Genomic DNA, 23,798 nt, shown 5'->3' with positions numbered 1-23,798 from the left:
GCCCACTGCGACCGCGGGGGGGGCAGCGTGGAGACGGGCTGCTCTCATCCCACCCTTAACTCCGGTATCCGGTCCAGGGTTGCAGATGATTTAGGAAGGCTTTAATGCAATCATAATGGAAGGAAATTAACCAGAAGAGTTCGTGTGCTTTTCACTGCATTGCGCCAGCCTAAGGAGTTGGGTAAAGGGAGCACGCACCGCTTCTTGTACCGCTCTGCAGCTGTCAGATGGCTCTTTGCCTTTGTTTTGCTTTGTTTTAGCTCTGCTTTCTTTTCCATGATCTGTTTCGTGCATGATTAGCTTTGTTACCAGTAATACATCACTCTAAGGCAAATTTCATTACAAAGTCACGCATTCCTTGGTATTAACCGCTTAAAGGAGCACCCGTGCCATGGGTAAGGATAAACGTTTTAACTGTAGATCACTGCCACAACTCCTAACCAACACAAACATCTTCACCGACTGTATGGCCTCTTTGGTTCACTTTCCTGTTTTCCAAACACAGGGTTGGTGCAAACCATCAGTGTCCAGCACAGCATGAATACCTCCGATACAGAATACGTTACAGTTTCCTCTCCATACACTTTCCACGTGAGTAACGAATGCTTCCCTCAGAGTGAGCTCACGCAACCAAGCTTTCATCCTGCAAGTTGGAAAAGGCCACCTGCAAGTGAAGGGAGCATTGGCTCAGAGCTGCGTGACTGTCAGGACTCTGACTGTGAAAGCCTTGTTCTGGAAAGGCAGTATCAGTTAGAACTCCAGCAACGGATTCGTGCTAATGACGAGCTGGTAGGACTGAGTGCTGGGCAGCTGGAGAATGACAGCTTAGAGGAAGAAGATAGCTTGGAGAAGGTGATTTCAGAGGAGCAAGAAGGAGCTAAGTATGTCACAGTGCAGTATACACACAGAGTACGAAAGAAAGAGAGCGATGGAAGGTAAGGCATAGGTTTTCAGTAGATGAGCATGGTTGTTCTAACCCCTTAAAGCCTCGGGATACACACTGCCTCTTCAAAACCAACTTAAATCACCAAAGTGCTATTATGGACACCCAAGGACCAAGTAATATGCACAACTACTGTTGTGTCTTATCCACATTCATAATCATTATACCCATTTCTCAGCTGTCGATCACGTTGGCTAAAACACCAGTGCAGGAGGTTAAGATGGAGAGAAAACATCCCTCACAGACTGCATACAGATGTTCATACTACAAGCCCTTTCATTTCTGTCTAAAACAGGCAAGCAAGAAGGTAGGAAGTGGCAAATGGTTTGTGTGGCATTTTTGAGAACATGGGCGAGAGGATTGGGGAGAAAGAAAAGAAAACACAGTGAAAACACATCCTCCTTTCATTTCCTGCAAAAAAATCCATGCTGAGCAAACTAGGTCACTGTCTGTAAGAAAACGTAAAGGAAAAAGCTGATAGGTTGATAAAACAGTTTTGTTCTTAAAACTACATAAATCTAAAATTAAGTGTTACCATCATTAAACATTCTTTAGGAAAGCATTAACTTGCTACATAAATAAAATCAAATTTGCTGTCTTATGCATGAAAGGTTTAACACTGTAAATTGGGAATAATTCTCAAGTTTATGGGGATTAAATTAAACCTGAAGTAATAATAATGTGCAGTTTCAATTTAATTGTCTACTTAAAATAAAGTGGCAAACAAATGAAGACTAAATGATTAATAGCATGCTTTTATTCACGTCCTCAACAGGCAAAATGGCCAGTTACTGAACATTTTATTGTGAGTGCAAATGATGTTAATTGTACTAGAAACATGCTCTAATTTTTAGTAATTTTTTTGACTGAATACTATGCTGAATGTGGGGCTCTTCATTAAATGGAAATTTGATTTTATTTTGTTTGAACTTAGCCTAGCAAGTACTCAAATACAGTCCATTAACCAGAGCAAATATCACAGCATATGCATATGAACCCCCCTCTCTACATCCATTACTAACCTCGGAATTTGAAGAGGAAATGCTGCATCTGTTGTCTACGTACCACACTTTTGTTGATGAGTACAGAGTCCATCTAACCTTTATATCAAGTTGGGGGGAGGAATAAAAGGTGCACTTCTTGTCTGCAGATGATTAGAGATGAAGGAGCTCTTCACACTCATTTTGTTCCCGTACGGTGACCTGGCCTGCATAATCCTGTTGAGCTGCTGTGCACACATTTCAGCACAATAGAACTCTCTAGCATTATACTCTGCTATTTGAATCATTACAATTATACCAAATAGTTCTATATTCATTTCAAAATATAGCCACCTATTTTTGTTTACCTGCAGTGTATGGCAACTACAAATAATAGTATTTTCACTGGTGTAAATCATTTCCAGTATACAGGATACCATCATGCTTACCTGAAATGAAAAGCACTGCTAGAGAAAAAGATTTTTTTATTACTTAGAAGCCTCTTGAAATATTGATATATACTTAACCAGTTAAGAAAGAAGGAATAAATGATTTGTGGGAGTGTTAATATGATTGGCTATGCTGCAGTTAAGAGAATTCAGCTTAGGCAGTCATTATTGGTTCTGCTGAGATTTGAGAGCGGAATCTTGGCAGGTACATCATTTTGTTTTTCAAAGCAGTCTCTGTTTTGTAGGTGACATCATCTGCATGGAAACAATAAGATGCAGTTGTTTTATCTTCTAGCTGATGCTGCTAGTGCTTATAATATCCGTGCCAGATTTAGGATCAAGGTTGTTTGCCACTGTGATCTGAATGTTAGGCCGATTAATCATTCACTGATAATGGAAATTAAAGATGAAAAGGAGGTCCTGCCTAAATTTTATACTCAAACATGTTTTATAAAACTGTCCTGGTCCTGGTTCCACAGTTGGCCCCACTGCGTGCACTGAACTGATGTGGTTGGTTGTGTTTGCAGAACACTTGCAGGCTCAAATTGTACACTGAGGAATGTAGAATGTATGCAATTTATACATGGATAATTTTACATTTCTGTTTTAAATAGGGAACAGCAGCCTGCAGACAAATATTTCAGCCTAAAGTACAATCCTAACTGGAAGAACACAAAAGAAGCAGTGGAATTTTCTGAAGTAGAAAAAACACACCACGTTGCTGAAGGAGGCAGTGTGGACCTTCCCCAAGATTCCTTTTACCTCCATTCCAGTGTCTCCTCAGGAGAAAAGAACCAACACGAGGCAAAGTTTCAGGAGTCATTCTCTGAGTTTGGTACAGAATTACTGAGCTTTCATGAGCCAAATGCCTTCGTCTCCAGTGAACCTTTTAGGTTACATACCAGAGGGAATGAATCTTCAGATGGCTATTATTTCAAAGATAGCCTTAGTACATACAGCAGTGCTTTTTCTCTTCGGATTCCAGAAGATCGACCTCAAAGAGCAAAAAAAGACTTTGTGGAAAAAAACAAGCGGACTTTAGGATTGCGTACAGACAAGAACAAATCCTATCTTCAGTTACATGGCAAAAAGCACGAAGTTATTCAAGAGCAGGTAGGTAACTTTGGCAAGTTCTAACTGCTATAAACCAAAGACTGCTGTTGAAATAGAGTATGTATATGGTCTTACAGGTTTGCATGAGGCTATCATGCAACTTAGAACTTAACAATTTCCTATGAGAATCTGATTCACCTAGTGGTGCTACTTATATTCCTGGCCATGAAGCATCTGCCTCGTCAGGAGGCAACCTTTCAATATTCCTGAAAGAAATGCTGTCTTCTTTCCCATAGATTCTACATCATACCTTATTTTTAGGAGCATCAGATTTTCCTCAGCTTGGCTGACATGAATTTGGTAATACACTGCTTTCAAGGACTTAGCACTGTTATTTAGTGTCACACATTTAGGAGTATCCAGAAAAGATGTGAATTTGAGTGGTCAGGCAACCCATTACCCTACTTGCTTTCTCACCCAGACCAAACCTGCTATTTGGAATCAATCAGTAAGCACTTGTAATATGTTGTAATTGGGTTGCAAGGGCTTGGCCTTCTTATGATTGACTGTGAAATGTCAAACACTGCATTAAGGATTAAGTGGAAATGTAATAACAGTTCCTAATGAACAATTATACAAGAGTCTGTTGCTTTTACTTGCTGCACATTATGCATAATGACAATATGGAAGTCACTGAATCACTCTATGAGTTACAGGGCAGAAAATCATTCACTTGCAAAACTAGAAACTTATGATACAGGTTTTTTTGTGGCTAATGAGTGGTTGACACAACACTAGAGGGCATCTGCCGACTGTATTACAATGAAAGCAGCAGTGGACACGCTCTTTTCTCTCAGAGCTGTTAAAAGCACTTGTTTTTTTCAGTTATAATTTACTTGATGGTAAAAATAATTAGCATAGATGGCTGCTAATTAAAGTTGTATTGATATGATTATGTTTACTATATAGGGGATTCTAAAAATGATTCATATGTAAGTATTGGAGCCAGGGATCAGGACTTTGTAGCATAGATGCTTTCTGAAGGATTTGTAGTAGGAAAAAACAACAACAGCAACAAACCCAGCACTGCTAAAATCTGGACTGTATGCCAAAATTACCTTGCTGAGGTAGCCATCAGCCTACAACATTGGTAAGCATTTTCCATTTCTTACCTTCCTGTTGCAATAATCTCACTTAGCCTAACTTTCCTGTGTATTTTTTAATTATAACATCTGTATATTCATTGATTAAACACACAGGAAGGAATACTTACCTTTCTTGTTCTTAATCAGGACATCCATTCCTTCATGATGTTGGAGGAGTGCATGAAGGCCTGGTAGGAGCATCTTATTGCTGGTCCGTTGTCTCAAGGCTCGTTATTCTCAACTCAGCAATTAAGCCTTCTCAATTAGGCCAGCCACCTCACCTGGAAAACTATTAGAAATGCAAAACCAGCATTTTTATTCTCTGCAAAGAGAAGCCAACAAAACATGTGCAGCCTTCTGGAAACGCGGAACACATTCTGAGTGCAGTTTTATCCTATACTGGATTATGTTGAGCTTTTAAGGACTCTGAAGCTTTTTTACTGGTGTAACTGCTGTTAGGTATCGGGCACTGTGGAAATGATGGTTGTGGACACTTGAAATAAGTGCATTGCATACAAGTTTATTCAGTTGATGTAGTTTCATGTAAAATACTTGCAGCCTTGTTCTTGCAGAATTTACCGATGTTACCTCTGTGCATACAGACAGCAGGCTGTATGTACCAACACATACTATAAATGTCTATTGATCCGTACATTTCCTAATTTATACAGCATTTTATAAAGCATCAAGTTCTTTGCAGTGTTGCCTGATGATAAATTTCAGGGAGGGAGAGAAAGAGAGAGAGAGGCAGACAGAGAGAAGTAGCAGCCAAATCTAGCTCAGCTGTACTCAATATGAGTTGCTTTCCTACCTACAAGCCCCTTACTTCAAAGCAAGGAACATAATGTACAATTTTTTAATGGCTCTAGACCAAGGCACTCAGACTCTCTGTGCACTGCGCCTTACCTCAGTGTAAACACCTAATCAAGATTGCCTGCGCTACAACAATAGCAGCCAAATGCAATTCGAGAACCACAAGCCTTTGAAGTCCTCACTGCAAAGGCCGGTTTTCTAGTCTGGGATAATGACATGCCATGATTGCTGTCTTTGTTGTATCTTTTCAGTAGAGAAGCAATTATGGGCCTCAATTTAACAGAATAGGCATTACACAGCTTATGATGCTCAAAATGCAATTTCATTTGATCATTTTCTCAATTTGATTGGTATTAATAGAATAGTTCACAAAAAATGCTGGCAGAGGTTATGTCCTGTTCCTCTTTCAAAGAGATAATGTAGAAGTATGCTTTACCTGCCCAGTAAACCATCAATACAGTGAGGCAGTCGGTTCCACCAAAAACCTCTTGCTGACTGCCAAGCTGCATCTATCCCCGGTTCAGGAGACCTATGTGGTGACTTTCAATTTGTTAACTTATCTAGTGACAGCTAAAAGAATCTGCATAGACATTTGGGGCAGCAAGTTCACCTGAAAGCTCAGCAATAGACCCCGCCTGCCTTTTTCTAGTTCTCCCAGTGTCTCAACTCCTAAAATGCAGTTTTCTTTCCCTCTCTTCTCTCCAAAAGTATAGGAATACTCCCTGCTATCCTACAACTGTTAATGGTGTATTTTTTTCCCCTTCCTTTTGTTTGTTTTTTTTCAGCCTTTCATTTTCTTGTTATCTATTATATAACACCTAACTTTACTGTTTGAGCTTCACTACAAGCCAAATTGTTTCTCATCCACCTCCAAAACTTTTAGACCCTTTATTCTGACTAGGCTATGTTAGCATGTGGCCTTAAACATTCTATTTCTTTTAGGTTGCAGATATTGAAACTATTGATGAGGAGCCAGTTCAGAGTGCCTTGCCATACCCAAACATGAAAATGCACCCCGAAGACAAATGGTACCTGAATTCACAGCGGCTCAAGGTTCCTTTTTGATAGAACACAGTAATTGTATTTGAATTCAGAAATGTATTTGCCAAAACATGCAAGTTTGACTGTTTCAAGCTGTAAGCTCATTACTTTGAGAGTACAAATTAATTACACTAAATTGTTAGGTGTAATCTGCACATCGTGACAAGGATGTTGCTTACTCTGCATATTGTTGTATTTCCTCGGTGGGGAGGATTCTGAGCTAGAACTCAACTGCTATTGCATTATTTGTCCTATGAACACCCAGCAAACATCAAGGGGTGGCCATAAAGAGTAAAATCACAAGTAGAAGCTGCAGTAACCTACTGCATGCACAGAAGCATATAGATCTATTTCACACTGGCCTTTCAAACCAATATGGCAGGATAGCCTTTGGAGCAGTGAAGAGACCAGGTTGTCATCACCGGTGGGAAAAAAAACAAGGATTTCAGAACCAGAAATTCAGACTAACTGGAATTATTGTTAACAAACCTAGTGAATGTCCTTGCATTAAATTTGAAGTAGTTCAGCAGACTGTTCAAATTGCTCACTGTTCGCCTAAGAGTTGAAGCTGAATTTTTATAAAGAGCAAACACGATTTTATGCTGCTGTTTGTATTAAGAGACGTGCTTTAAATTTGAAGTTTCAGAATGAGAGGCATTTCACGGGGCTCCTCATTCCATTTAAATGGGAAAACATTGGCCTGGTCTCATTTTGGCAGTAGCTCATGCTTTCCACCGTTGGCACAGTAAGGCAGAGCGCTAATCATTGCAGCAGAGGTCGAGTTAACAAATCATCATCTTGGCACCAGGAGTCAGGATTCCCCAGTGCTAAAGCTTTCACCAAAACATGCTTCTCTGTATGTGGATTTAATACCTACCATTAAGTAGTTATTCTGAGTGCATATGTTATGCAGTAGTTGCAAGTGTTGCTAACAAAAGAACCCTAGAGAGACAGGAGGATGAAATGGAGGATTGTAGTGCTGACAAAGATTAAATGGACTGAGAATGGATTTGTGTATTACCTAGAAGGAAAGCCATGCCTTTCCTCAAAATGGGCAACACGGGATGCTGTAATTGGAAAGCAGTGAATAAACCCCAGTTTTAGAGAGTGTTGGTTTAGCTGAATACAGTAGTCCTGGTGTGCTTACATTCTCAGTTTTTTTCTTATCATTTAGATAATGTTTTTCAAGACACAAGGCAGGGAGGAGTGCTTGGTTTAGAAGTGAAATCATTTAAATCATTGACTTAAGTTTGTTTCTGCTGTGGATCAATCTAACAGGGTGTATATAGCCATCTTTATGAAATTTGGTGCAATTTACTTTAAAAGACAAGAACTGATTTGATTTCTGAAACGTTTTCCCCCGGAGGCTGACAGTGAGCTACCTCTTGTCTACAGGGTTCAAAATAGTAGTCTGTCTATTTAAGAGCACCTGGTTTTGCACCTCCTTCAGATAAAGTTCTCTCACTCAGTATTCACCAGAGCATCGTTTCTCAGATATGTTCTGCATCTGTAAGAACCCTTTTTTTTTTTAGTGCTCTGCTTCAGAAGTTGTCTCAGACCACTAAGCAGTGCTTTAAAGTGGCATTATGCATCATCCCTCAGCACCTGAATGACATTTATTGTGCTGTTCACAAATAGAGGTGCATACTTCTTTTAAATTTTGGATGAAGTCTGGCCAGCCCATCACCTGTTATAGCCACAAGCATAATGACTGAGTCAGGGTTACATAATTATACCCAGGTCTCTTTAAGGGTCCTTCCATCAGGATGTGTTTCCTTAATCCAAAACGTTACAAATACCACAAAGTGAAACTGTTGTCCTACCATTCCGGACCTTAGGAAACAGATGTTTTCCCTTTAACATGTCACCTTATGCTAAAAGTTCATTTTCAACATTAATTTTCGCCCAGGTATTCATTCAGCCCTACACAACATTGCTGTAACTCCTTTCAGGTTGAGACTGTGGGCATTGTAACGGGCAAATTATCTGTGCACTTGCATGTTGTCGATCATAATAAACATATAAAAGAGCAAACACTGAAATGAACTCCACTTTTGATAACTTGTTTTAGGATCACCAGAACAAGTGGTCCCAAAGAAACAAAGTAAAGTCCAACCAGAATCTGGAGGGAAGAGCTTGTTCAAGGAGTGATAACCATCAGCAGGCAGGAAGACCAGCAAAACCAAAGTCTTGGCACTACAGGCAACACCAGATGTCAGAATTTCAGACTGCTCCTCTGCAGGCAGTGGAACAAGACAACAGCAATGCACTGCAGAAGTGCCCAAATCCTTCTGTTGGCCCTGACACCAATACAGCAGCAAATTCAGATACTTGCTTAATTAATTTCTCAGCATGTACTAACAAGAACAACAAGAATTGCCAGCATGACCGTCCAAAAGGACTTGCACATGGGCAGCAACATTTATACAACCATGCCACTGTGCCATTTTTCCCAAGAGATGGCAGTGCCAGTGCTCAAGCACATCCAAATCAAAACAAGAGTTCATCTACTTTTAATGCTAACTATCAAGAAATGGCAAAGGATCAAGTATTGCTTCGGGATTGCAAAAGACAAATTTATGCCACCAGTAGTTTATGGTAAGTATGTGTGCTGAAACTGTGTCCTGATAACACTTGGATAAAGAAAATTGTTTGTTTGTTTGTTTTAAGGTCCAAAAGATGAAATTCTTTGGTTCAAACCTACTTCTATAGATTACTACTAACTTAAGATTCATTCTAACTGTTGATTCTCTATGGGTATGAAGTTCTAGACTTCATGCTCTCTTACACACAGAATTTTCCACAGTTGAACATTTTTCCCTAAAAGCTAAGGAGGGAAGTTTGAAAAGCAGATGGCAAAGAATACTGTGCATAAACTCAAGTCTAGCACTACCTGCATAGAGTTATATCAAAACTTGCCCTATGGAGTCATTCTAGCACCAATTCTGGCCTGTCACACAAGTTTTGAAAGTTGTCCCTATTTGCCATCGTGAATAGACAGACACATTTTGGCTGATTTTTAAGAGTTTGCTGATTGCTGTAGGAGTTAATCATTTTTGTGCACAAGTTCTGGAAACAAAGACTGGACAGCGCTGACATGGTAAAGGGCTTGAAAACCTAAAATCAGCAATGTAGAATTTCAGACAGACAAAGCATTAATTATTTCAATACTCAGCAGGCATGATCCAAAGCCCTCTAAAGGCAGTTTTTGTTGACTTAAGCTAGCTTTAAGTCTGAACATTTCCCCATCTGATTTTTTTCTCTTCACGTGACTCAGTTTCTATGAACTTGGATGCAAGCAAAGTCAGTCACTGTGAGATTCCCACATGTCCATTTTCTTGTTCCCATTAGCTTCTGTGAGCAAGGATCATTCTTCATACAGATGACTTATTATACTATTTGCTGTACACAAATAATGTTTTTTTCTTTTTTTGAGGCCTTCCCAAGCTTCTGTTCACAGTTCACCAGCAGCCTTTTGTACAGCCTTCCAGCTACCACAAACCATGGAGCGACAGCACCAAGAAATGTCTTGTTTGAGAGAAGCTGATGACTTGCACTTGTTCAGCCCACTTCCACCTCTAATACCCCTCATAGAAAGTGATTCAGAAGTGGATCCAGAGAGAGGTGAAGGAAATCAAGTGAAAATAAGTCGAAGCAACTCTGAAGGCTATCTCATGCAAATGGAAAAGCAAAAACAGCATAAAGTCTGCAAGAAGGTAAGCAAATAGATGTAGAGAATGTACATTTCTACTTTCTCCTCTGATTAATATTTTATTTTTCTTGGTAATCCAAAGATCTTCTCTAAAAATAAGAAAGGGAAGGAGAAATGAGAACTTTTTCATTCTTACAGCGAGAAAGCACATGAATGTACAACGGCTTGCTTAGAGCATTAAAAATAAAGGTAGAAGGGATAAAGGTAGAAGGAATAAAAGTAGGAACAGACACTGAAGATGAGGACATTTACTGGTGTTTTTTCTGACCAAATCATGTTAATCTAGAGAGCGAGGTAGTTCACCACCTCTCCCTCCATTACTTTGAGACTTGATTATCTCTAAGAACACACAGAACAGTGTTTGTCCTTTTGGGTAACCAGTGATAAAATGATTTAGAATAAAGCTGTTTGTATAAAGCAGCAGGTAGCCAGGCTTCAGATCTGAACAAACCATTATCCTGGTCATGCTCATTTGCTATCCAACACAAATCTCTTGGTTTCCAAGGGAATCAAACTGAACAAGACCAAACTTAGAGGATTTGTAAGGCTAACAGCATAAACATTATTACAGGTCTGCTGACAATCCCACTGTGGTCCTTATTAAAACCTGCTTCCTTTTGTTTTTCCTTCGTGTTCAGATTTCATACTGTAACCAGTTACACAGATGCAGTGGAGCAGCATAGGGGTATCCCTGTGCATCCATGACAAATTAAATGTTTAAGAAGTTAGCTCCACATTTCAAGGCAGACAAACTAAGCTGGAGTAATTACTCATGTGCTTCATCTAGCAGGCAATTCATGTATTGCTGCTTGAATGCCTCTAAGAAGAATTAGTTGGACTACAATCAGAACTGAAGAGCAGATTTCCTTCCCTTTCTGATCCCCTGAGTTCAAAACAATGTTTTGGTCCTGTATTTTCATTAGCTTTCTCACACTTTGTGTGTGAGGAATGCCACAAGAATACAACTCTGTCTCACAGAGCTTTTTGTAATAAACAAATGCAGTCATACTCATTGCATGCACATTTTGGCTTTGAAAATAGAGTGCTCACTCACCTCCAAATGATTAGCTCTTCACAGCACCTCAAGTGAAAGGTTGGCATACCACAGAAGAGAAGGAACAGCTGATACAAACATCACATCGAATAGAAGTTTAAATGCTTGGGTTTAGTTTCTTTGCAGTTGAATTTAACTTGAACGTGTGCACATTTTTTTCACATGCTGATATTTCTTACTCTTCCTGCATTGCTGTGTGACTGACCATCATGAGTTCTCCCTGACAATTTCTTAACATACATTCAATCTTAAAAAAATTAACCAAGCCTTCTCAAAAGAGAGCTTGAAAAATTCTCTATAGTAAAGTCTCAAAGGGTTCAAATGGCATCACTTTTCTTCCCTGTGCATTTGTAGAACTTCCTGTGCTGCAAGACATATATTTTTTAACAGCCAGGCAAGAATTTTACATTGCAGTTTGAGAACAAGGAAAGTTTATTATAGTAGATGCCTAATTTCTTTTTGCCACCAAAGTCAGGCATTTTTATCTGCTTCCCTTATAAAAGTTTCTTTGCAATTTCATTCTGTTAACTGTCAGATGGGTCACTTTCACCCATTTAAAGCTCACAAAATGTCATTTTTGACTGAGAAAGCATTGCTTTGTAATTTGGATGATTGGTAATTACCCACCCAGATTCAAAGGAAATGCAGAATAATTTGATTTCCACAGTTACCTCAATCGTTTTGGTCACTTGGAATTCTTGAAATGAGACATGGCAGAGGTAACACTGAGACTGCAAGCTGAATCTTGCTCTTGAGTTTGGTGTCCACTACAAGACTGGTTTCAATTATGCTTTATATCAATGGAATAATGTATATATATAAAGGAAGATCTGTCACTGAGGTGTGTTTTGCAGCCATATAGCTCAAAAGCCTGTATCAATCTCGATGTAAAGCTTGGAGGCCTTGGACCTGACTATGAAGCAATCAAGGAAAAAGTAAGTGGCCCCCATCTTAACACTCTGCTTTTCAGTTGAGCAAAGTGAACTTTGGCAGGGGAGAACAACAGAGAAGTTTTCACTGAGAAACAGTTTGAGTTTGTCTTTGTGCGTGACTCTAGCTCTAGCTTAAGATCATAAGGAGAGATATCAAATAGAAGGGAAGATAACTGTAATGTGGGTCATTTCAGCCCTCTGAAACAGACATGAGTTCAACAGGAGTAGCTGGACATCATATACTCACATGGCTGAGCTGCACTGACATTCCCAATGTAATAGATAGTGTTTCCTAACCTTGAAACTGGAAGTCAAAGAAGATATAAGTAGTGCAAACATGAGAAGAAAACAGCTGGGTGAACTTGACTTGCTGTTAAGCTAGTGCCAGGCATTATTACCCTGTTGAAATGAAAACAGGATTTGGTGCAAGTGTCAGTTGGTATCATTTGACCTGTTTTCCTGTGCTAGCAGCTATGTATCTGAAGAGCTGCAAGCTCTATCCTCCATGCTTTGAGGCTATTAACCTGATAACAGTTGCTTTATTTGACCTTCTCTAGAGAAAGCTTGTAGGACAGCAGGAAGCAAGTATGATAACATGATCGTCCTTCTGGGGTCATTTCCTATGATTTCCTCAGCCTTCCCATAAATGAGAGAGATTAGAGATCCCAGATTGGAATGGACTGAGCCTGGGACACAGTGTGTCCTTAACAGCTCCATAACGCTTGTGGAGCCTGGTGTGCTGATGTGGTATTATTGCAATGAAAGGAAATCATTGACATTGGCTGATAACTGGGGCAAGGTAGAACACAATTTGAGCACAATGAATTGCTGGGAACATAAAGAGACAGAGTATCAGTTAAGTAAATGAATGTCATTCAAGGCCTCAAAAGCCAATCGAGGTTTTGAAAGTCTCTGCAAAAGCTGAAGATATTAGCAGAACCATTTTAGAACAGAACTGATGCATTGAAGCATTTAGACTAAAGATGTTGCATTTCAGTTGAGCTCTATCCTCAATATTGTCCAAGAAAAAGCTCTTAAAAGTGAAGAATGACTGAAAAACTCATCAGGGTTTCCTGTTGTGTTCTGCTGAGGGATGATCAATACCTCAGCCAGCTTAAATAGCAACAGGGATACAAACAGAAGACTCCAGTGGAAAAAGGTATTTCACTGATGGCTCCATGTTTATCATACATTTTGTTTCTTTTGTCAGAAGGAGAAGTTAAAGCAACAAAAGGAATATGCACAGCGAATTAAGGAGCTCAACATGAAAAACATTGCTTTGGTTCACAGGTTACCTACGAAGCCCCAGGTCATATCTTCATTGTCAAGACAGAAGGTAAGGGCAGAGTTCTTGTCAAATGTTCACAGGGAATGATTCTGGACTTTACACACAGAAAAAGAAAGGCAGGCATGAAGAATGAAGGAGAGCAAGACCCCTACAGGAACACTGTCCAGCACGGCACACTCTTAACTTCACATCAGTGGTAGAGGCCATGCTACTGCAGAGTGCACTCTCCTGATGGACCACAGATATCCACTTATTAGTCTATTATCCACCTGCCTGTCAGTCTCAATCACAACTCTTTGCACTTCAGTTGCATAGCTACAGTAATTGGCCTCATTTTTCAAGCCCATACAACATTACTTTAGCCTTCACTGTCCTCCAGAAGTAACCTAAATGAGCAACAGCTGACTGTGTGACAATAGCATACACAAACAAACAAAGGGAGTCCCTTCTCCCTCTTGCAGAAAGTAATAAAGCTGTGAAAATAGTGTGTGTTCTATCAGATCAGTCTGCAGCAGCTCCCCGGTAGGGGCTGAAAACAGAGCAGATATTTCTCTGAGGTGATGAATGACAACTGTCACATAGAAAGAAGTTTTTCATTTTACTATCAGTTGAATTCTTCAGTTCCATGCATTCATTTTCAGACCATGTAAACCACAAAGAGGTGAAACTGCACTCTCTACACGTCAAAAAGGCTTTGGATTCCTTCAGAAGACTTTATTCCAACACTTGTTTCATCATTTGTGGCCTTTCAGTACATCGGTTTCTTAACATTTGTCATTTGAATGCTCAGTTTCTGTCCTTGGCACATTAACCCATGGGACACCCTGCAATGTATGGCTGAGAACAAGAGCTTAATGAGATTAGAAGTGATGTTTAGCAACTGGACCAGTGCTGCTTTACGTTTTTAATGGAAAACCAGTATGTTTCTTTATGTAAGATAGCCTCCAGTGGTAAATGTCAGGAAGCAAATCTTGTGGTGCATTATTTTGCCTATAGCAGAGGCTTCTTGCAGTTGCTGCTGAGGCAACTAATGCGGAACACTGCCAAAAATAAAAGATCAGGAATTAGGGGAACTTCTAATTTGACTCAACAAAGAAACAACCACATTTTCTTGAAGTGTTGGACAGCTTTTCTCTTAATCACACTTTCCCCAATCTTCATGTTTTTAGGCACTGGAATATGCAAAGAAGATTCCTAAACCGAAGCCTTTCACAGCAAGGCAATCAGATGAAGAGGTGAAAGAGGAAAGAGCTCTGCTATCAACTTTAAAAAGAGACAGTTTACCTCCAGTTACACCTTTGGAAACTTTACAGAGCAGACACGAGAAGGAGAAGCAAGTTGTAGCTGCTTTCAGAACCCTTCATATCTTATAATTATCTCAAAATGATAGGGATATCTGCAAGGCAAAAATATTGGACCTGTTTAATTATGAGCTATAACATTCACACACTGATTTGCCATTCCATTCAAATATAAATTGCTTGAAGTTTCCTCAGTTTAAAGTTTTAGAATCAGTTCTACTAAATATTGAAGAAGTAAATGGTAACATAGGTAGCATTTTAAGTGTGCTCATCTGTTTTCTGGTTTTTTCCCTTGCTGAGATGCTTTTCTGAATTATGCTTGGACTCAAAGGCCTTCTCCAACCTGAGCAATTCTATGATTCGACTTTGCAGGCAGAAGTTTGTGTTGCACATCATCTTTGGGGGAAGCTTGGCAGAAGAAGCACCTTGAATATGGGAAATGCAGGTCAGGTTGAAGGGAGTGTTTTGCATATCCAAGTCCAGCTGTGGACATTTGCCTTGCAGCTTGTGGGACAGGACTGTCCTCTGCCCCAGCCTACTTCCTTCTCTCCTTTGGGATCTTCAGCACTTGGCCCCCCCTCGATGGCACCTGCGTGCTAAGGTACAATCCACCCAGCTAGGCTGCTTGGTTCCATGCATTCCCTACTTTTCTACTTTCATTTTTTAACTAAATAGTAACACTTGGAAGCATTTCTGGTTAGAGAACCTCAATGTGTTGTTTCTGCTTAAAAGTGATAATCCCCCCTTAATACAAACCTCGAGTACCTATTTTAATGAAACCTTCAGATGAATATCAAAGAGCTATTTACCCGTATCTAATATTTTAATTAGATTATATTCTCAATTTAACCCATTAAACCCCCTTTGATGATCTCCATGTTTAGTGTTTAGCCCCAGATGCTGGAGGTAATGAATATTGGACCTTTGGTTTAATGAGAACTTCTGCCTTTCCAGCCTGACTCCCTTTGTATCCCCCTTTTTTTATTTTCTGAGCTATAGAATTCAGTTAATTGAAGAAGTCTCTTACCACCACACATTAAGGAACCTAAATTAGCATCCCTTTTCTGATTAGAAAATGCAAGCAGACATTTTCTCTTTGATCTGAGGATTGAGTTGAAGTAGGCAACAGCTCCCTGAAAATGAGCTGATGGCCTTATTATTCGGCTGACATGCAGATGCGTCCATGTGGTGCAAAATGCTTAATGTCTTAATTGATCACCTTCCTCCCTGTCTGTCATCTCACTACCTCTTAGAGCTCCCATAAATTAGGATGACCTTTGTGGGTAGGTGGTGTGGGTTTTGGTTTTGTTTTCTTAAATAAAACAACAAACTTTGAAGAAATATTTAAATACTAAACCTGTTCATATTTATATGATGCTGCTTTTTTGGGGGGATATATATATATATGTATATATGTACACATGTGTACACATATGTATATATATTTTTAAAGTCTGATCATGATCATCTCACAAACCATTTGGAAAGCACTGTATTTTTTTCCCCCCAGGAAAAGACATTATTTGCAGCATACGTGCAAAGAAAATCTTTTGATCTACCTCAATACTAATGCAAATTCTTCCTGCACCTAACAGATATGGTGGCACAAAAAGAGACCATACAAGTAAATGATGAGCATCCATCTGCTTAAAAGCAAAGGCCAAAACTTAATGTCTTTCAAATTAGGAAGGCGAGGAATTTAAATAAGAAATAGGCTTTGAATTTTGCATTAAGTATTCAGAGAGTGATTTAGTTGGAGTAGAACCTGCCTGCTGTAGCCCCATGGCTGCAGCACAGCTATTTGCAAAGCCTGGTGTTGTTCACCACCAGCACAGGCTGCCTTTACAGGGGCAGAAGTGTATTTGTGTTCACCATACAGTGGAAATTCTCAACATTCACTTGGCAGGCCTCTTCTACTTGCCACCATCCCTTAATGTTTTAGATTGGGAAAGTGTAGAAAACAATTATTCGACTCCACCTCAAGTCAAGAAGGCAAACTGGGTAGTTCTGACAGGTGGAATCATTCAAAGCTTTCGTGATATCTATACCAAATGAGAGACCCCTGGGTAGCATCACCTGTCAGCCTTCTGAAAACAAAAGTCTGTTCTCTGAAACACATCACTCCAAGATGGAGGTTGCAATAAAAGGCAATTCTGGATTCCCTTGTTCCCCCTCTTCTCTGAAATATGGGAGGCCCTGCGAGGGCTCAGGGGAGCTCCAGGCTTTACAAGGAGGCTGGGAGGTGCACAAGAAGAGGCAGGGGTGTGAAGAAAGGACTGGTTTTGGTGGCTGCCCCCATGGTGGGAGGAACAGCTCTAGAAGCACAAAGTCACAGTGATGGGTGAACACAGGGAATCTCCTCTGGTGACAGCTGGCAAGGGTGAGGTAAAGCAGCCTGCCTTACACAAGAGCCTCCTTTGAGCAGAAGTGATGCTGAGCCAAAAACCTGGATAGAGGAGGTGCTAAAGAAGCATCCAGCAGCTCAGCAAGAGCTTCATGTAATGGGGCAGCTGCAGGTAACACCATGGAGCTGCTCTGTGTGTCACTAGGAGCAATTCAGGGCTTGTTGCAGCAGTGACAGCAAAGCCACTGTGCTGCACAACGGTGGGGAACATGGAGTCTTCAGGAGAGCCAGGTGAGCTGTCTCAGCAAAAGCCAAACAAAGGGGAGCACAGAATTTGGACAGCCTGCATTTGCTCCTGGAAACATCTATCTGAGAATTAAAACCAACTTCTGCCTTGAAAGACCCTGCAGACTGAAAGGACACTGCAGTTCTTGCTGAGTTCACCCTTCCCCTCTTAATCATACTCTCTATATCCACCTGCCTTTCCCACCAGGTGCAACACATTGCTACTGCTGCAGCAACACGGAGCACATCGGCAGCTGTTGTCACCCCACAGCAGTTGCAGCAGTGGAGCTACAGGTGCTTCATCTAAGCTTATTATGGTACAGAAACAAGACAAATCCAAGACAGAAATAAGCCACCTCTAAGCTGAGTAAGACCATCCCAGCAGGAACCTGCAGTTAATTAGGGTGATGCTGTTTGTTACCGCGACTGGAGAGGAGGAGCAAACTCGCCATCAGCTCATGAGGCTGCAATGCTTTGTGCTCGCAGTGCTGTGGTCAGCATTCTGCTCACCCCCCACCTTCCCCAGCCCTCTTCTGGACCACCTGCAGAAGCTTCGTGTTGCCAATGGAAAGAAATCACGCTGCACATTGCCCAGCAGAGAGAAGGAAGGAGGGGAAGTTGTAAAAAGGAATTCACACTGCTCTCACTGTGCCTGAGTCGCTCACTGGGTGCTGCCACAGGTTTTGATACACTGAGTGACTGAGACCACCTGTGCTTCAGAGCAAGATTTGGTAAATAATTCTCCATCCAGCCCACATACCTGATTATGTGTGTGATCAGAACATGGACTGAAAAAAAACTGGCTTGGGAAAGCTTCCCTTAGAAGTTACAAGCAGCAGAGGGAGAAATGTTGAACATAAAACAAACGTTAATGGGGAGATTTTATAGATCAATCTACATTGTGTTTAATGACAACAACCACAAGCATTAAGCACTTTAGTGTAAATTAGATTAACAGGGAACAATTTCATTTAAGAAACAAACACACAGAAGAATCCTGCGTTAAAAATCAAGACAGCAGTCAATATCTTGCAATACAGGAGAACCACTAAGATCGATTATTTCCTGCAAGCTTTTCCACCCAGCATTTCCCAAGCAAGGATGTAATGTGCGAAAGAAAAGAAGAAAGAAAAAAGCCAACTTCCAAACAGCCTCCTTCTACCCTTTGGGGGGCACAAAGGCATGGCAGGGCAAAACCCGCAGTGCTCACTGAACAGGACAGGAGCACAACCTCGTTTCACTGATCCTGGGAGCAAACCTCAGCAACAGGAACACACGGCGGCTCCGCAGCGCTGCCTTCTTCCCAGGACCGCCTCCCCTCCCCGAGCGCACCGTGACCTCTTCCCAAACTCTCACCCACGCCGTTCAGACGCCGCATCCTATCGCGGTGCTGCAGCCAGTCTGCAAGGAGCCGCTTCGCTCTGACCCTTTCCTTCCTCTGCCTCGATCTCAGCCCGTTTTTGTACCCAAACGCCCCATTATCTGCAGGTCTCGGTGCGCACCGCGCAGCATCCCGCACGGGACGGCGATTTCCCCAGCCGGTTCGTGTTTTGTATGGATTTGCGGCTGAGGTTATTAGCAAGGAGCGGCTTTGGTTTTAAACGCGATTTGATTTCAAGGCGCGGTTATAACGTTAGTTATAGCGGGGAAGAAAGAGGAGGGTTCGAGACGAGGACGTTTTCATTTCATCAGCCTGAGCACGTTGAGAAACGCGCGCCCCGGCCCTGCAAAGGAGATAAGCACCGACTTTGGGGCGCTGGGTGCACTGCACGGCAGCCCATCGCACACCCGGACCGCGCTGGGGCTGACAGCGGTTCTCCCAGCACCCACTGCAGTGCCTTGCGACGGGGCGGTGCGAATACCCAAAGGACAAAGCTGCCTTCGCTTGTGCGTGCCCCGAAACTCCCTCTGCCTTTTTAATTTGCGTTCTTGCCGCATCCGAATATTTTTATATGCCTTTCCCATGGCTGTCAGTGTCTTCATTGAGCAGCAACAGCAGCGAACGAACAGTTCTTTGCACCACGAACCGCACGCAAATGTACAGAAACAGGTTTTTTCTCTCTCTTTTTTTTCCATTCAGATGCAATTTTGGAGGATTCCTTTCACCCCTCTCGTCCTAAATCCTTTCCCACTAGACTGAAGGTGTTTCCATCACTCACCTCCAAGCATTTGATGGATAAACACATCCGAATCCGAAGCTTTAAGGGCTGCGGGGGGAAAGCGCTCAGGTGGAGCTGCTGCATTCTTTGAAGTGTGATGGAGATGCGTGGCACCGCAGTGCATTTACAGATAGATAAAAACAGCCATCTGAATTATTTCTAAATACAAGGCAAAAGACACCTAGCTATTATCCATCCCGAAAGCTGAGTGTTATTTTCCCCCCTCCTTTATTATTTTACATGGAAAAACCACCAAGGGAAATCCACGGGAAGGAAGGAAGCACGCAGGTGTGTCAGCCTCTATTTCATGTATTAACCAGGGTCAGAGTTTCCCTGCACAAACCCGCACGGCCTGTGATCCAAAATACCGCAAGAAGTGCCGGCGGCACCAAAAAAAAATCCCGCATCTCTTTCTCGTTAAGAGATTAAAGAGAAAAAAATAAGGAGTAGTGAAGAGAGAACCTCTGCCCCAGGGCTGTGCTGAGGGCAGCCCGGCACACGCGGAGCCCCCACTGTGCCCCGGCCCAACTCATCCGAGGGAAAATAAAAGAATAAATCTTTGGTTACCTGGGAATTAAACCCGTTTCCCCGGCAGAAAGGGAAAGGAGAAACGAGCGCGGATGGCGGCTGCAGCGCGGAGCTCAGAGGCTGTTGCAAGAGGAGAGGAAACGAGAAAGTCGTGCAGGGGAAGCCTGCAGGTTTCCCTCACCTGGAGCTGCGGAGGAATCGAGGCTGCAAACAGCCGGGGCGATTCTCTCCGTGCAGCCCTGCAGGGCTGGAGTTATTCCTGCTGCTCCCCTTTCCCAGATGGGAATCAGCTGAGCGATGCCCCCCGCCCCATCGGCCGCTCTCAGCACACCCGTTCAGTAACCACACCACGCAGCCACGGAACACCTTTATTGAAAACCGAGGGGACTTCGGGGAATAGAGAAAAGTCCGATGTTTCAAAGGGAAGGGAGAACTTACAGGAAAATGCTCGTTGGTTGGTTTGGTTCTATTTGTTTTTGTTTGGCTCTCCCTCGCTGGATTTCCAAGCAAAGTTCAGGCTTGGGGTGATGCTGGGATGAAGCCAAAGGGGCGAAAGGAACCCGGGGGATTTTGTTTCCCTCCGTACCGACACCAAACCTTGGCACCCCGGCAGAACGCGGGCTTGGGGGAGAGCTGTAGGGATGCGCAACGCTGCCCTAAGAGCTCCTAAAGGCGGTGCGGGGCGGCGAGGATATCCCCGTCCTCCAGGATGTCCACCTCGTCCTCGGGGTCCTGCAGCAGGAAGGAGCCGGGGGGGACTTTTCGGGGCTCAGCTGCGGCCGGCTCGGGAAGCTCGGGCTCGGGGGAGCTTTGCTCGCGGTTCTCCTCGTGTTTTGGGTCGTCCTGGCTTTTCCGCAGCTGTTTTTTGTGTTTCATCCGCCGGTTCTGGAACCAGGTTTTCACCTGGAGGAGAAAGAAAAAAAAAAAAAAAAAAGAAAAGAAAAGAAAAAAATCAAGAAAAACGTAAAAAGAAGAAAAGAAAAATCGGGAAAGAAAAAGGTATAGCAAAGAGGAGGAGGCTGCACGGAGCCCGGCGGCCCCGTACCTGCGTCTCGGAGAGGCTGAGCGCCGTGGCCAACTCCACCCGTTCTGGCGTGGAGAGATAACGCTGGATCTCGAAGCGTTTCTCCAAACCGGAGAGCTGCGAGTCGGAGAAGACGGTGCGGGCTTTGCGACGGCGGCAGTGCTTGCCGGGCAGCTCGGCGTGAGCGTGGTGCGGGAACAGAGCCGGCACCGGCACTCCTGCGGGGACACACGGCGGGGAGCCGGGCTGCGGCCAACCGGAGCCGGGCAGCAGCGGCTCTGCGTGAGCTTTCCCCGTGCCGTTGCCCCCCTGGATATATATGGGTCGTTTTGTTTTTGTTTTGTTTTGTTTTTCGTTTTCGAAATCTTTATTTTTATTTTGTTTTCTTTTTATTTTGCTTTATTTCTATTTTATTCACTTTTTTTTTTTTTTTCATCTCTCTGAAAACACCCCATCCGAACCCTCCCCAGCAGGTGCGGTTCAGCCAACCTCAGAAACGGAGCGATCACCCTCAGAGCAATTAAAGCCAACGAAATGCACCCAAGAGACGGGAGAAAAGCCGAGGGAAGTGAAGGCAGTGGGAGAGCGGCCACACGAAGAGAAACTTCGGCCTCCCGAGGAGAAACTTTGGAGGAAGCGGCCCTGGGAAGGGTTCGTGGGGACGGACGGGCGCGGAGTCTCCCCCCGCCCCGGGACGGTCCGGCACGGCCCCAGCGCTGCTGATGGACGTGGAAAAGTGAAGCCCGGTCCCATTCCAGAACCGTAATATAAAAAGAGTTCAAAACGAAATAAACGGGCAGAAGGGGAGAGAGAAAGCCTGGGGTAGCTGGGCTCAAAATCTCGGCTGGTTGAGATCTCCGATCCCCTCTGACGAAGCCGAGGGCTCGGCAAGGCAGGGACCCGAAGCCCCAAAACGCAAACCCACACCCTGCGCGAGGCTGAGGAGCCTTTCTCCATCTCGAGCTGCATCCGCAAATCCCCGCACTTACCCGAGGTGGTGAGGAAGTAGGGGTGGTGGTGGTGATGGTGCTCCGGTTTGTGCAGGGCCGGGTGCGGGTGTGGAGCCAGCAGCGTCGGGGCGGGCATCAGGGGGTAGCCATAGTCCAAGAGCGGGACGCGGGAGGCCAAGGAGCCGGCGAAGTGCTCGGCTGGAACCTCCCGCAGGGGCTTGGGCTTGTGCAGCAGGATGTCCTCGATGAAGAAGGAGGTGGGTCGGGGCGCGGGGACCGGGTGAACCGGCGAGGTGAAGTTGAGGTTCATCTCGGAGAGCCCCGCGTCGGATTGCGGGGAACGGAGAGAGCGGGGCTGGGGGCCGGAGGAGAAAGGACGGCCGGCTGCGCGTCCCGGGAGAGGAGATGGAAAGGGAAATAAGAGGAACGATAAATAAGAGCGCTTATAAATAATAATAATAATAAAGCGATATTAACAATAAGAAGGGACATAAAAAAAAAACCGATTCTCCCAGACAGAAGGGAAAACGGGGAGAGCCGGGGGACGCGGAGCTGCGGGATGCGCGGGGCGATGCGCGGCTTTGAGGCGCGGGGCCGGCAGCGCTCCGAGAGCCAATGGCGAAACGGGCGGGCGGGGGCGGCGCGGAGGAAACGCGGAACGGCTCCGCTTCCGAGCAGTTTTCCCCCACCCTCATCAGCCCCTTCCCCAGCGCCGGGCCGGGGGCGGCTTCCGAAAGCTTTTGGTTTTGTTCTCCGTTTGTCTTGAAGCGCCAAAACTTAAGGGGAGAAAAAAAAAATAATAAGAAATGAGTTGCGCTTTCCCGACCTGTGCCCTGCTCCGCTCCTAACCGGTCCCCACGCACACAACGTGTGTTGTTCCACTTGTTACCCCAGCGGGTTTTGTTCCCATCCATTCCCCACTCCGTGTTCTGCCAACATCCAACCCCCCCCAACCCCCCCTCGGTCTTTCCTCTGTTTGTGTTCCCCCCCACCCCCCCTAATCTGTAACATTCATTTCCCCGGAGTCAATTTGCTAAAATGAGGGTGATACACCACATCATAGCCGAGATAATTTCGCTTCGCATCTCAGAAAATTGCTCTAATTATTGATGTTAAACTCGGGGAAATTAAAAGAAGGCACTTCTCCTTCATCTCCTGATTTTAAGCTCTAATTTGTTGAAATCGAGTTGTCATCACAATTCCAATCACTACCGTTAATAGTAAAAGTGTTCTAATAGAGCCAGAATTCGCACAACCCATGCTATTAGATAATTAAGAAAGATGTTAGAAAGGCAAGTGCTAATCCTTGGGCACACGGACAGCGTTTCCATCTGATCCAGCAGGTAGAACAAATTAATTACCAGAATCAATTAGTCCTAAAAGTACAGTTCTCCAGGAAGTGTAAGCCACGTCTTCCATATGGATGAGCTGGTAAACGGTAAATAGATGAGGGGGAAAAAAAAATCTAAAAAAGAAAAAAGAAAAAAACAGAAAAACCTTTAAAAGAATAGAAAAGGCGACCGTCGGGTGACAACGAGGCTGCAGTTCGGAGCGCCCGACTTTTCCAGCTCTGCCGTCTCCGCTCCGCGGCCGCTGGGTGGAAGTGCGAGGATGCGGGGCTGGGCGCAGGGACGGCAGTGCGGGGTGCGGGCGGCCCCCGGCCCCGACCCACTGCTTTTCTTTAAGAAAACGGCGCTTAGAATGCCGTGAAAGCAGTTAAAATTGAGCTGGATCTGATTTAAAGGTCCCTTCTAAACGGAATCGTTCTGTGATTCTGTATGGACACAGCATCGGTTG

At 43.6% G+C, this 23,798-nt stretch overlaps 2 protein-coding genes across 5 annotated transcripts; one reads left to right on the top strand and one right to left on the bottom strand.

Moving 5' to 3' along the window:
• The first annotated feature begins 105 nt into the window (after positions 1–105).
• On the top strand, positions 106–14,816 carry JHY (junctional cadherin complex regulator). The gene is made up of 9 exons (XM_048968503.1): positions 106–534; positions 600–935; positions 2,987–3,485; positions 6,326–6,436; positions 8,496–9,022; positions 9,861–10,140; positions 12,045–12,125; positions 13,333–13,458; positions 14,580–14,816. Exons 1-9 carry the CDS (start codon positions 392–394, stop codon positions 14,781–14,783), a joined length of 2,307 nt encoding a protein of 768 aa, XP_048824460.1. The 5' UTR covers positions 106–391; the 3' UTR covers positions 14,784–14,816.
• Positions 3,262–22,552, bottom strand: BSX (brain specific homeobox). Of its 4 annotated transcripts, none has more exons than XR_007380926.1 (5): positions 22,041–22,552; positions 21,073–21,269; positions 20,067–20,930; positions 4,699–4,859; positions 3,262–3,366 (listed from the first exon to the last, which is right to left on the bottom strand). XR_007380926.1 is itself a non-coding variant. In XM_048968508.1 (3 exons), the coding sequence occupies exons 1-3, from the start codon at positions 22,309–22,311 to the stop codon at positions 20,694–20,696; spliced, it is 705 nt and encodes a 234-aa protein (XP_048824465.1). In that variant the 5' UTR covers positions 22,312–22,552; the 3' UTR covers positions 19,523–20,693. The 4 variants fall into 4 exon arrangements, 1 of the variants encoding a protein (XP_048824465.1); XR_007380927.1 differs by having other exon boundaries at positions 20,209–20,930; XR_007380928.1 differs by having other exon boundaries at positions 4,699–4,851; positions 20,209–20,930.
• Between the last annotated feature and the right edge of the window lie 1,246 nt (positions 22,553–23,798).

The sequence above is a fragment of the Lagopus muta genome, chromosome 22, assembly GCF_023343835.1.
Source record: "Lagopus muta isolate bLagMut1 chromosome 22, bLagMut1 primary, whole genome shotgun sequence".
Classification (NCBI taxonomy): Eukaryota; Metazoa; Chordata; class Aves; order Galliformes; family Phasianidae; genus Lagopus; species Lagopus muta.
This window is presented reverse-complemented; position numbering and strand designations above follow the sequence as displayed.